The sequence below is a fragment of the Parasteatoda tepidariorum genome, chromosome 9, assembly GCF_982258835.1.
Source record: "Parasteatoda tepidariorum strain Cologne lab strain chromosome 9, Ptep-v5.0, whole genome shotgun sequence".
NCBI classification, from domain to species: Eukaryota; Metazoa; Arthropoda; class Arachnida; order Araneae; family Theridiidae; genus Parasteatoda; species Parasteatoda tepidariorum.
Window position 1 is genome coordinate 39,495,392 of NC_141763.1, and position 12,973 is coordinate 39,508,364.

The 12,973-nt window shown below is 29.3% G+C and overlaps 1 protein-coding gene across 2 annotated transcripts in view; it reads right to left on the reverse strand.

Moving 5' to 3' along the window:
• The window catches only part of LOC107436125 (protein gooseberry), an 86,393-nt gene that overhangs the window by 6,867 nt on the left and 66,553 nt on the right, over positions 1 to 12,973 (reverse strand). Inside the window, exons 4-5 of one of the 2 annotated variants that reach the window (XM_087151626.1) lie at positions 11,833 to 12,032; positions 334 to 472 (exon numbers count right to left, since the gene is read on the reverse strand). In XM_087151626.1, coding sequence (XP_087007752.1) covers positions 334 to 472; positions 11,833 to 12,032 — 339 coding nt within the window. The remainder of the gene's footprint in view (positions 1 to 333; positions 473 to 11,832; positions 12,033 to 12,973) is intronic. The other variant, XM_087151627.1, reaches the window with a different exon arrangement.

The following is a 12,973-nucleotide window of genomic DNA, read 5'->3' on the forward strand; positions in this document are numbered from 1 at the left end:
AATAATTTCTGCTTCCTTATATGGAATTGAAAAAGGGAACGATTCTAAAATTAACTCTTCCTTTGAAATATAAATCTATTTATATTTCAATGGTATGTTTTCAGCCTTGAATTCCCAAAATAGAATCTCTCTACACTTATTCTTTAACAAAGACATTTTATGAAAACGAAAGAGTTTTAGTTCTTTTATTAATACAAAAGTATTTAATTCTTGTATATTATATATATATATATATATTAGTTGCTTTTATTATTTCATTTATTCAGATATTTATTTTAAGTTTTGGGGTAACTAAATAAATAAAAAACTCTTTTACTTGAAATGAGTGATTACCTGTATGAGCGGAGTATGCGGCAGCATCGGGGACTAGATAAGCATTTGGATAGCTGTAGTTTACTGGAGAATTATAATGACTGTAGTTTTGGCTGCCAACTTGCTTCCTCCAACGAGCTCGCCTATTACTGAACCAAACCTGTAAAATAAGCAAATGAAAAATGAAACTTTCAAAACGTCAATGTTTGTAATGTGGAGTACGGTAATGCATACATTAGTACACTGTAATATATATCGCAATTTAAAAAATTTAATTTAATTAATTTTTTTCTACATTATTTGAGTTTTTAAAGATTAAAACTGCAAAAGTTTCAATAATATGTTCCTGTTCACACCATGTTAGCAACATCAATGTCATCTTTTCGAGAAAATACTGATTCAATTTTCTTAAACTATTTTTTATTTCCTTGAATCGTCGTAAACTTTAAGTTTCCTAATAAAGAAAATCTAATTTATGAAAATATTTTCAAAGAAATAAAAAAAGGTAAATTAAAAACCTGCGACTAAAATTAAAAAGTAAAAAAAAAAGTGTTAAAATATTCACCAAAAAATAAGCAGAAAAAGCATTCAATAATTCCATTTCATTCAATAATTTTAATTTAAGGGCCGGGATAGCCTGGTCGGTAGGGCGCTGGGCCCATATCCAAGAGGTCGTGGGTTCGATCCTCGCCACTCGAAGACTCCTCGTGTAGTAAATGGTGACTGATGTACGTTAAATCTGTCGAGTCTCAAAGTCCTCCATGTTCCCACAACAAATCAATACCTCTGGGGGTACTGATCTAGGAGTTTCCTTGTCTTCTGGATTGGTTCAAAATTACAAGGCTACGGAGTTGAACGTGAGTAGTCGTAAACCCATGAAATTGGGTCGGCTGTTCAACGACGGTTATAAAATAAAAAAAATAAAATAATTTTAATTTGTTTAAATCTTATACTCAATTATGATACTTGAAAGAGCAAATTTATTTATCAAAAAGTAAAATCTAAAATTTACCAAGAATTTCTTTTTTTTTTTTTTTTTTTTTACTTAAGCCGTAATGTTTTTATTTAGGTTTCCTTAACGTAAATAAAAAAATAATAGCTAAAGTTAGAAAAAAAAAACTGTTAAAACGTGCATTATAACAAGAATTAAAACTGAAGAAGAACGATTCAATTGCCTACGCTCTATTAAAAAATATAAAAACGAAAAAAATTTGAAATTTTCTTATTTTAATTTTCTTCTTTTCTTATTTTTTAAATTTTCTTATTCAATTGCCTACGCTCTATTAAAAAATATAAAAACGAAAAAAATTTGAAATTTTCTTATTTTTCTATTTACGTTTTATTTTAAACATAAAAATCAGTAGCTTCTTTAAAAAAAAAAAAAAAGGAAATCGTTTAAGATGTGGGCTATTATTAAAATAACGAAAAAAAAAATAAAATTTAACTCTTTTTCTGTGAATTTTCAAGTCTGTACTAAGTAGGCCATTTTGTACTTGATCGGAACACATGATTCTCTTAAATTTATACAATTCAATTTTTAATTCTTTTGTTGCAATAAAAGCAGCAGATCTGGAAGATACCTCAAGGCATAGGAGCGGGGTGATATGAGGTTTGAGGGTACATTTCACAAGAAAGAAATATTACCATGCCAGAAATTATCAAATAATGAGTAAAAGACATTAATCTGTTGCTCTCAAAGTTTAGTATTCTAGCTAGCCTTGTCTAAAAAATCTTAAACTTTATCACAGTTAAATATTTTTCGTATAGAAAATCTTCACATTTTTTTAAATAGTAATGCCTTTACATAATATTTTTACCACCAGTATAACAAAGAATACATTTATTAATGAAAACAAAAGCAAACGATAATGTAGACCTCACATACATTTAGAATACATAAATCATTCGACATTGAACGTATAATTGCTCCATGAATATTCAATGTAACCAAGATTATAGAAAGATCACTGTATTTATATTCGAAATATTCCAGCATACAGTTTAATCAAACAAGAATAACTGACGATCAAAGTTATTATTAAGTATTGTAATCAAAGGCTTGCAACGGAGAACAAATAAATTTCTAAAATTGGGTTGGCAACTACACAGTTTGGAACAGGATTATTTTCGTCTGCGGGCAAGACTCTTTTGCATAATATCTTTATTTAGTTTGTAAATTTATTTATGTGCTAGTGAGGAAGAATATTTTTCTTTCTGCATTTCGCTTAATAATTGCTTAATCAAAATATGGGAATTATTGTAACATTTCCATTTTTATTTCAGTATATAACGTATTTTATTTTATTTATTCGGTTTTGATATGAAGTAAATGTAAAGTGTATCAATTCAGTATCATTAATTTAAAATCATTATTGATTATAGAATTTTTAAGTAAATTCATTTTTAATTTTATTTAGTAAATTGTTACCAAATTTTTATAATGTTAAATTCGTATAGTAGCTTTTTTTTATTTAGTTTAGTTACATTACTAGAGAATAATGAATAAAATAATGGTAATAGGCTCTACATAAATCGGTTATGGTGGTTTTCTCCCCAATACGAAATTTACTCTCAATAATGTTTTGCTATTTAAAATTTTTAAAATATGTCACTGCATTGTTTGCGAAAATCTCGCTATAATTTAGCTTTTTGCAGAAAATGAAGGAAAGCTTATATTCATTCATGTAAATATGTTGCGTAGAAAAAAATATTTAAATAATTTTTGAATAAATTTTGAAGTAATTTGTAACAATAAAATAAGCATTTCCTACTTTTAATAATTTAACTGAAAATTTTATTTTTACAATAGCTTTTTGCACTAAAATACAATAATTTATTAATCCTTTGCTGAGCTACATACCGATTATATAGCTGAGCTACATACCGAATGATATAGCTGAGCTACATACGAATGATATAGCTGAGCCACATACCGATTTATAGTGATTTATCAATTCTGTTGAATCTTCAATACATTATTTTAAAAAGCATTTTCATTATGTATCGGGAAAGCTATCAAAAACACTGTTAGAAATTTTCCGAAAAAAGTCATGGAACTTTTTCCCCTGCAGTCCCCAATTTGTGACACTGATCTATTAGAATAAAAGTCCAGGGTACGATACTCTCACTATCATGGGTGGCAGTACTATAAAGATGCTTAACACAAATAAGTCTAGTATTTCCCATTTCTTACGATAGCTGAAAGAACCAGATAAACAAATTAAACCGCATTCCTTGGTTCATTTCATAAACCACAATTCAACCACAATCTAACTCCAATGCCCATTACCTAACTAAAAACCTAGCTCCAATATCCAATCAAATTTCTTTTTTACGGTTTTGAAACCATAGTAGTTGAAAATGGTTTTAAAAAAAACCGTATTGTTTTTATTCATGGTTTTTTGACCAAATAAGTAGTAAACGGTTTCAACACCGTAAAGATAAAAAATGTTCTTTATCGTAAACAACGTTTAATTGGATGGACCAACTGCTGCCGGTTATTTTATCGCAATTTTAGAATGAAAATTCTAACAGCGTATAAGAAAACTATAACCGTAAAACTAAAAACCGTATTGTTTTTATTCATGGTTTTTTGACCAAATAAGTAGTAAACGGTTTCAACACCGTAAAGATAAAAAATGTTCTTTATCGTAAACAACGTTTAATTGGATGGACCAACTGCTGCCGGTTATTTTATCGCAATTTTAGAATGAAAATTCTAACAGCGTATAAGAAAACTATCCACAACGATAAATTTCGAATATGATAATAACACGAGTATTATCGATAACGGCAATTATCGTATGCCATACAACAACGAATACGATAATTTCACGAGTTTTATTGATAACGACAATCATCGGATGCCATGCAACAACGAATACTATAATTTCACGAGTTTTATCGATAATGAAAATTATCGGATGCCATGCAACAACGAATATTATAATTTCACGAGTAGTATCGATAATTATAGAATAAGATATTTTGGTGAATGTTGATAAATTTTACAGCACAATGATGAAAGGTTTAAATTAATGATTAACAATTGGTTAAATTAAATAATTTAAACTAATTGAAAAATGTCGTGATATTGGGATTTTTTTTTTCAAATAAATTTATTTAACTCCATTTCATATGGGTAACAAAAATATTGAATGCAATTAGTTAAACTGGAGAGGTAAATTAGTTGAATCGAAAAATATCTAATTAGGAAAAATCTACAATTCCTGAACGTATTTCACCATTTTAAAATTCTGTTTAAGTTTAGCCCTAATGTAGAATATTACACTAAACCAACAAATAGGACAATTTGTAAGAAAAACAATAATTACCTATTTCCTTGAAAAAAAAATCTTAATCTGATCGAAATGAAATGACGTTACCTGCTAATAAACGAGTGTTAAAAGTGGTTCATAGAACAAAAGTCGACGGTAAAAAGAAACAATCTATTACCTGATGCCTACGCTGTGGGGGGCACTTAACTCCCGCATACCCCCTATGTCGTTGACGGGAAGGAGGCCGTCTAATTACAGGTTACCCTAGGCGGTCCAGCACGGCCCTTTTATAGATATTTTTTTGTATTAGACACCTACCGCATCGTCTTCACCTATGCCGTAATGATCTAACACTCAGTGACATTACTCATCTTCACACCTTGGCTAATCCATGGTGCACACCTGGGGGTCTGCATGGCCATCCCCACCCCAAACAGGTTTCGTTTTTTTGTTCTCAGGCGCAGTCTTATTTCTTTTACTCTTCAGTTTTTCTTTTCTTTTGTAAATGTCTTTCTTTAGTTTGGACATTGTTATTTATTCATTCATAAGGAGGAGTAGTCATATTATTTTTTTTTAGTTTTATTAATCAAAAAAAGTTATTATGATAGTCGTTTGCATTCTTTATTCCATATCATGATATGAGTTAGATATTTCTATAGAATACTATAGAATAATTTATTGTAGATTTCGGACTTTCATGAAAATTATTTATATAAATTTACTTGGACCTAAACTAAGCTTTATCAATCTATCTAATCTATGTCCGTCCGTCTGTCTAACTATCTATTTAATTGTCTGACTCTCTATCTACCTACCTGTCGGTCTGTCTATTTTTCTATCTATTTATCTTTCTATCTCTCTGTCTATCTATCTTGCATGTAGATTATCCGTCTCTATAATCAATAAAGTCGAGTTAGGTAATTGCGGATAATTAAGAGTTTACTACATATGAGGTAACGTTAAAAAAAAAAAAAAAAAAAAAAAAAAAAAAAAAAAAAAACAGGTAAAAAAAATATGCTTATACTTATGTTCTTTTTCTGGTTGCTAAAAATATATTAGGTTGTTACTAAAATTTATAAAAATTATAACATGCAATAATTTTATGGATTATATTTTATAAGTGATGGATTATATAAGTAAATTTTGGTAGGGAATCGATCTAAGAAAACGTAAGCATAGTTTTGCCAATCTTTGAGGACTCCCTCTCTCCGCAAAAATAAGCAAATTCCCACCACACCCACTATGCTACGTAAGAAAATCGTAATACCCTCTCCTGCTCTCTTTGACTTTTACTGCAATAAGATAATTTTATGAAAAAATTCAAATAAAAGATGTAGCTATGCACAAAAAAATTGATGCTTTAAATCATTTTCTAAAATTGCGTGCAGAACATATCATTAATGAATCTTTTATATTTTTCTTTAGTGTTCAAAGCTTCTTAATTCTGAAACAGTTTAAAGAAATTTTTTCCAGTTTTTTCTCCTCAAATTCAACTTTTATTTCAAATATGTAATTTTTCTGAGTATAACTTTTTGTTATTAAGTTTTTCTATTTTGCTAAAAAAAAAATTGAAGTAAAGGGAATTTTAATGTTAAGCACTGCCATTTGTCATCAAAAGTAAACAAATATCAAACACCATCGCCCTTAGCAGTGCTTGATTTATCGTAAGGCCTCAGAGGCACAAGTACAGAGCCTCCCCCCCCATATCTGGGGGCCCCTAAATGTCTTCTTCTTTTTTTTCTTTCTTTTTTTTCAATTGCCAACCTGTAGAATGACCTTTCGTCATACAGGCATCTGAAGGGCAGATTTGTTGGCCACTCTTGCGGGGGCACCATATTAATTGGGCCAACGTTGCTCCCACATTAAGGACAGAGAGTATAGAGAAGGAAAGAACATCCATGCTTTACCCGGGATTCGAGCCCAAAGCGTTTCTGATGCAAGACTCCCCCTAAATGTTATAAATAATTTCATTTCGTGTTATTCCTTAATAATTGTCTATTAGGGCCGGGATAGCCTGGTTGGTAAGACACTGGGCCCATGCCATGTCAGAAGGCTCCCCGTGTAGTAAATGGTGACTGATGCACGCTAAATCTGTCGAGTCACAAAGTCCTCCATGCTCCTATAACAAATTAAACTCCTGGGGGTATGATCCAGGAGTTTCGTTGTCTTCTGGATTGGTTTAAAATTACAAGGCTACTGAGTTGGACATTATTAGACGTAAACCCAAAATCTGGGTCGGCTGTTCAACCACGGATTTAAAATAAAAATAAAATAATTGTGTTTTAGAATTATGAAATAACAAAAATTGGGATAAATATATGCTCAAATTTACTATCATATCGTAGTTTACTTATGCTATAAACACTTTTAAAAACACTTCATAATTAAACAGCATGTAAATTTGGTTTAAAGTGACGACTACGGGGCTTCTGACAGTTCTGAGCCTAGGGTCACTGCATTTCTAGAACAGGCCCAGCCCTTAGGGGCTTATGTAATATTTGAGCTGCCCCTTGATCACAATTACGAATTTTTTGAAACTATTTAATCAAATTATGTAAAATATATTCTCAACACCATCAATTACTTATCATCTATGGAACAATTTTAAAATATTTACTTAAATTTAAAGTCAATTAAGTAAAATTTCATTATAAATATAGGCTAAATGTTTAAAGAAGTGCTTTAAGGAGAAAAGCGATTTGTGAGGTTGATCCTCAGATTTTAACTCTTTTATTTTAGTGGGACTTTTAATAAATAAGATTTTGTGTTGTAAGAGATGAAATTAAAAAAATTTTTAATTCACCAATGCCGAATCTGGCAAGACAACTTCAAATGCGGGTCACAATGTAAACTTTTTGTAGTATTTTTTTGCGATTAATTGTACACCTAATTCCTAATACATTAAAGATTCATTTCATGTGGATTAACCAACTAATTATACGGTTTATTAAATATCAAAAGAATATATACACGATATTTAAAAATTTCTTTCTTACAGATAAGACATGTAAATTCTGCTTCTTCTTAAAGAATTTAAAAAAAAAAAAATTTCATTTTGATTTTTAACTGTTTTTAACTTAAAAATTAGTTATAGTATCAAATAATGGCAATTTTTCTTTGAATTAGTTTATAAGATTGACTTCGAAACATTAACGCTCAAATTTACTTTTAACTAACTAAGTAGCAATCACAGCTTCCAATAAAAAATTGAAATATGGTAACTAATTTACTTTAAACTAACAAACATTTTTTTAAAATTTAATTGAACGATAGCAAAATATTTAATTTTCAGACATCATTTTATTTTAAAAATATCACCATAACAAGTTTTAGAACTAGATATAATTGCTTTTATTGTTAATAATTCCGTAAAAATTATTATAACTCGTTTATTCCGAAAATAGGCGACAAATATCATAATTCGTCTACGTCTATCACTATTTTATTTTTAAGAAGACGCTGCAACCGCTTATTGAAGGCCTTTTGAAGTGATTAGCGTCAATTTTTTTCTAACGGTGATATTTTTACAAAAAACAGATCCTCAGTATTGTTTCAAAGTTGGTTTCTAAAATATACACTAGATGTCAGAACCATAGACAAAAACATCGTATTATGTGTATAGAAGTCGTAGTACGAAAACGATAACTAAACACATTCTCTTAAGCTATTTGAAAATGTGGTTTATCATAATAATGCTTCAAACTTTTCAAATGTTTAAATCAATTGATTTTTCAGATTAGTTGAATTCAAGACAAACGAATGCATATCAGAAACATCTGCCAAATGAGCATGAATTATCTTATTCTATTTACTTATTCCACGAATTGAAAGCTTTTAATTCACTAATGGGGCTTTTTAAAGAGCGAAAATAATTCAACGAGCGGTGTTCAAATTAAACGAGATAATTCATCTGAGTATGGGAGCGGCCCAATTATTTTTTTCCTGTTTGGCAGCTTGTACAAAATTAAAATCATGCTTTGCCACATGTTTTAGTGCTATGAACACTGAATATAAATCTATTCGAAGAAGTTATAGAAACATATTTATCATTGTGATATTTTGCAAAGTATCTTCCAATTTCGCTGAAATAAGAATTTAAAAAAAGCATTTTATCAAAAAAGTTCTTACAGTTTTGTTCTAAAATTGTAAGAATCAAGTATCATATGGTGATTCTGATTATGCTTACATGAAACCGAAATTATAGTGAATGTCAACATCCAGCGGTGAACACTTACTCGCTTTAGTGAATGTAATATTTAATGAATTTCATTATATCTCTCTTATACCAACAAATGTCGATATTCAAAATGCACTCACTGATGGTGAATGTTGAATAAGATATTTTTTTTAAATATTATATCTCAATTACCCATGCAAATGTCGATATTCAGCATACACTGATGGAAGGATTGTAAGAAAGGAAAAAATAACGTAAACGAATTTTTTTTTCTTCCCATTTTTTTTTCTTTCCATGTTGACATTCAATCACTGAATTTCAGACATTCACCAAGGCGATTTGTAATTCTTGATATTCGCCGAACAAAGTTGACATCTGCTGAATTTCGTACTTTCCAATGTAAAAATTTTAATGAGAGGTTAATTATTCAACACGAGTAGATTGTATAGTTATTAATAGAGGAAGTGTCTGACGACAATGTTATAAACAGATTAAATAAAACTCGGATAAGTTTTCTTACTCTTAAAAATTTTTAAAGGAATAAAAACATTTCACTCAAAGCTAAGCTAAGAATATTCAATACAGATATAAAATCTGTCCTCCTTTATGGAGCAGGAGCCTGACATGGAAAAAGAAATTCAAAAAACTCTAAATTTTTATTTGAAAAAAAAAATTTGCAAAAAAAATGCTTTCGAAAGATTTTAAGCTTGAAGTGGCTCCATAGGGCTAAAAATTAAGGCGTTCTTAAGAGCTAAACAAATAACAAAACAAGAAAGTATAAAAAGAAATTGGAATTAGTTGAGAAAACCATAAAAATATAAAATAAAACAGAAACGAAAAAAAAGAGGAAAACAAAAAACAACTTAGTGCAAGATAATTGGATACTTGCAACTCGGGAAGAAGACGATCACTGATCCACAGACACGTGATCTATGACCTCAGTCCCAGATCGCTTGTAAACAAGATGACGTGTTAAAGTCGAGCTAAGTTTCTCCACATAGGTTGGAATGTTAATTGACGTGAATTTAATTAAATACAACATCGTATCTCATCGAATTTGTTAAAGTATAATTTTTCCCGTCTACATCTTTTACTTAACTTAGATTTATTATTATTTTTATGTAATTAATTGTAACCGTAGATATTTTCGTTTTGCGTACCTGGCAACTTCGATGCATAGTTAGTTTATGTTCTACATGGTTTCGTGCCTGTCTTTGTGTTAAGCAAGAAATATGCAGTAAATGAATTAAAATCTTTGTGAGAGAATATAGAATGTGCCGCGTAAAAGAATTGATACTTGACAGGCTTAGCTTACTCGAATTAGAATGGAAATAACAGTTGCCAACGTAAACAAGTGACATATTTCAACAACCAATCAGGATCGAGATACCCACACCCTCACTGGCAGGTATCACATAATTAATAAAATGAAAATTGTTAGAAACGAGGTGAAACTGTTGGCTACTAATAGGGTGAGTTAGAAAAGTCGATGGTGAAGGCCTTGTGTGTAGAAAATTTGAGAATTGAAAAAAGCATGTGGTCTCCCAGGTAATCAGATAAGTTCAGATTTTCCACAAATTATAGAGCCAAGTTTGGCGAGGGAATCGATTGTGAACATGCAAGCCATGCTATTGTTATATTTTATTGTCAATATGAGCTAAGCCTTTGTCTAACTACAAGGCTAGTAAGAATATGCACAAGTTATTATTATTATTTTTCTTTAAGAAAATGAGAGAGAGAGAGAGAAGAAAAGGAAATTTTTACACTTTTGGCGTTGTTGCTTTTATGCCAACATTGGATAAATTTATAGTATAGTAGAAGTAATAAAGATAATCCGTTGCACTCAATTTGGCAATTAAGGATTCAGAATCAAGTCATAAAGCAACGAACGAGGCGAAGAAATAATAATCGGCTTTAGATATGATAAGTGAGTTTTATAACACGGATACGACGTTGGAGGTGTGAATAAAATAATAAAAATTTTGATTCGGCTTGTTTTACGTGATCAAGAAGATTAACTTTTTCTGGCATGAGGGTAGAAAAAAGATTAACATCATAAATAAATAAATGGGTGGTCAAGAAACATACGATGAAAGAAGTAATAAATTTGAAGCATCAAAATCATTAGAATTTTATACATTGTTATAAGATGAAATTAACTAAAAAAAAATTTATATTTTAGTTAAACTCTGTTTTTAAGAAAAGTTCAAAATATTGTCGTAAATTACTTAAAAGCGAAATGCATTTTATCTAAATGTTAATAAGATAAAAATTTCTTTTTATTATCGGTACAATTCTTTATTTTAAAGATCATATCAAATTTATATCTCAATATTCAAATCAGATTTATGGCTTTATTTTTATTCTTATTAGAATTATTAACGTATATATCATAAGGCAAAACACGGCAAAGAAAATTTACAATTTTTTTAAATTCTTACTCATTGTCATGTTACAAAATTGCGTAGATTACAAGTTGTTTCATTCGAAAATTATTATTTTATAATTAACTCTCAATTGTACAATAGTTTCTGCAATAGTGTAACTTACGAATTTCTAAGGCTGGTTTAAATTAACCTTAAAGGAAGGTATCCAAATTGACATGTTTTTGTATGCTTAGCTTATCTTCAAAAATTGTCAAATATTTGAATTCGATTTGCCAAATCAAATTGATATATTCTATGTAAGGTTGAAACAAATAAATGACTGATTTTTTCTCCCCAAATAAATCTTCAATATGCTGTAATACACTTTACAGATTTTTTTTAATAATAATATATATATATATATATATATATATATATATATATATATATATATATATATATATATATATATATATATATATATATATATATATATATATATATATATATATATATATATATATATATATATATATATATATATATATATATATATATATATCAAAATCAGTATAATTTGTTTTGTTTTTTCCCCTTCGTTTTTTTTCTTTTTTGCTAAAATTTAAATGTTATCAAATTTTAGTTTGTTCTGAACTCAATATTTGTGATTTGTCGCGTGACGAGATATGCATAATCTCACCTGTACCCTGGCTTCGGTGAGACTCGTCTTCTGAGCAAGCTCTTCTCTCGAATATATATCCGGATATTGGGATTTTTCGAATGCTTTCTCTAATTCCTCTAGTTGAGTAGCGGTGAAAGTAGTTCGAGATCGCCTTTGCTTCCTTTTTAAAGTAAGGCCCGGTTCTGAATCACAATCTGAGCCTCCTTCTTCGCCGCTTGCTAAATAAAAAAAATAAAAGAGACTTATTAGAATGCAATTGCTTTCATTTGAAAACTAAAAAAAAGTTCTTGTTTTTGTTTGCACTCATTTAAAATGTTAGCGTCAAATGTCACTTATATAGTTCAATTTCTCATTTAAAAAAAAAAAAAAAACATTTTGTGGGGAAACGATGAGGCATTTACTTCTGTAGAATTTATTCTAACTTAAGAATAAGGAGCTTTAAATGTTGTTCAGAATTTATGTACCATAGAGACCGAGTTTGCTTATTTCTGTCAACTGCTTTTATGACGATTTATTATTTTCTGATATTCTCAAAGATTAATAGTAAATCCATTTGTTTTTGTCTTAAATTGTTTGAAAATTGATTGTGTGGTGAAGGTTATCTCGACCTTGTCAACCTTCATCTAACAAGAGGTACCTCAAGATAGAATCAAGTTAACATGTCTTATATGCTAGTGAATTGGTATTTAATACTTACAGTGGTATTTACGCCACATTACTCCCCTTCCAGAATTTTAACTGTGATAGAATTCGATGAGCGTATACCACTGGTGAATTCATGCTGTTTATTTATTTATTTGAATTTTGCTCATTATATTTTTATTTTTTTTTATTTATAGCATTTTGCTCATTATTACATTTTTTTCTCTTCAATATTGTTTACTGACTGGAAGACTTTATTTACTTCACAGGATTTTTTTTTTCCTTTAAGCAGTATTTTTAGGCAAATCAATTGTTTAATGTGAACCATCCATCAATGTTAGCAAGTTCATATCACGTCCGGGTCACCATTTTGGGGATGTTTAAATCGACCATGTCAACCTTCATTTAGCAAAAAATACCTCAAAATAGACTTAAGTTAACATGTCTTATATAATTAGTGAATTGGTATTTAATATTTATAGTGGTAGTTACGCAGCAATTGTACCAAAGCCGGGAA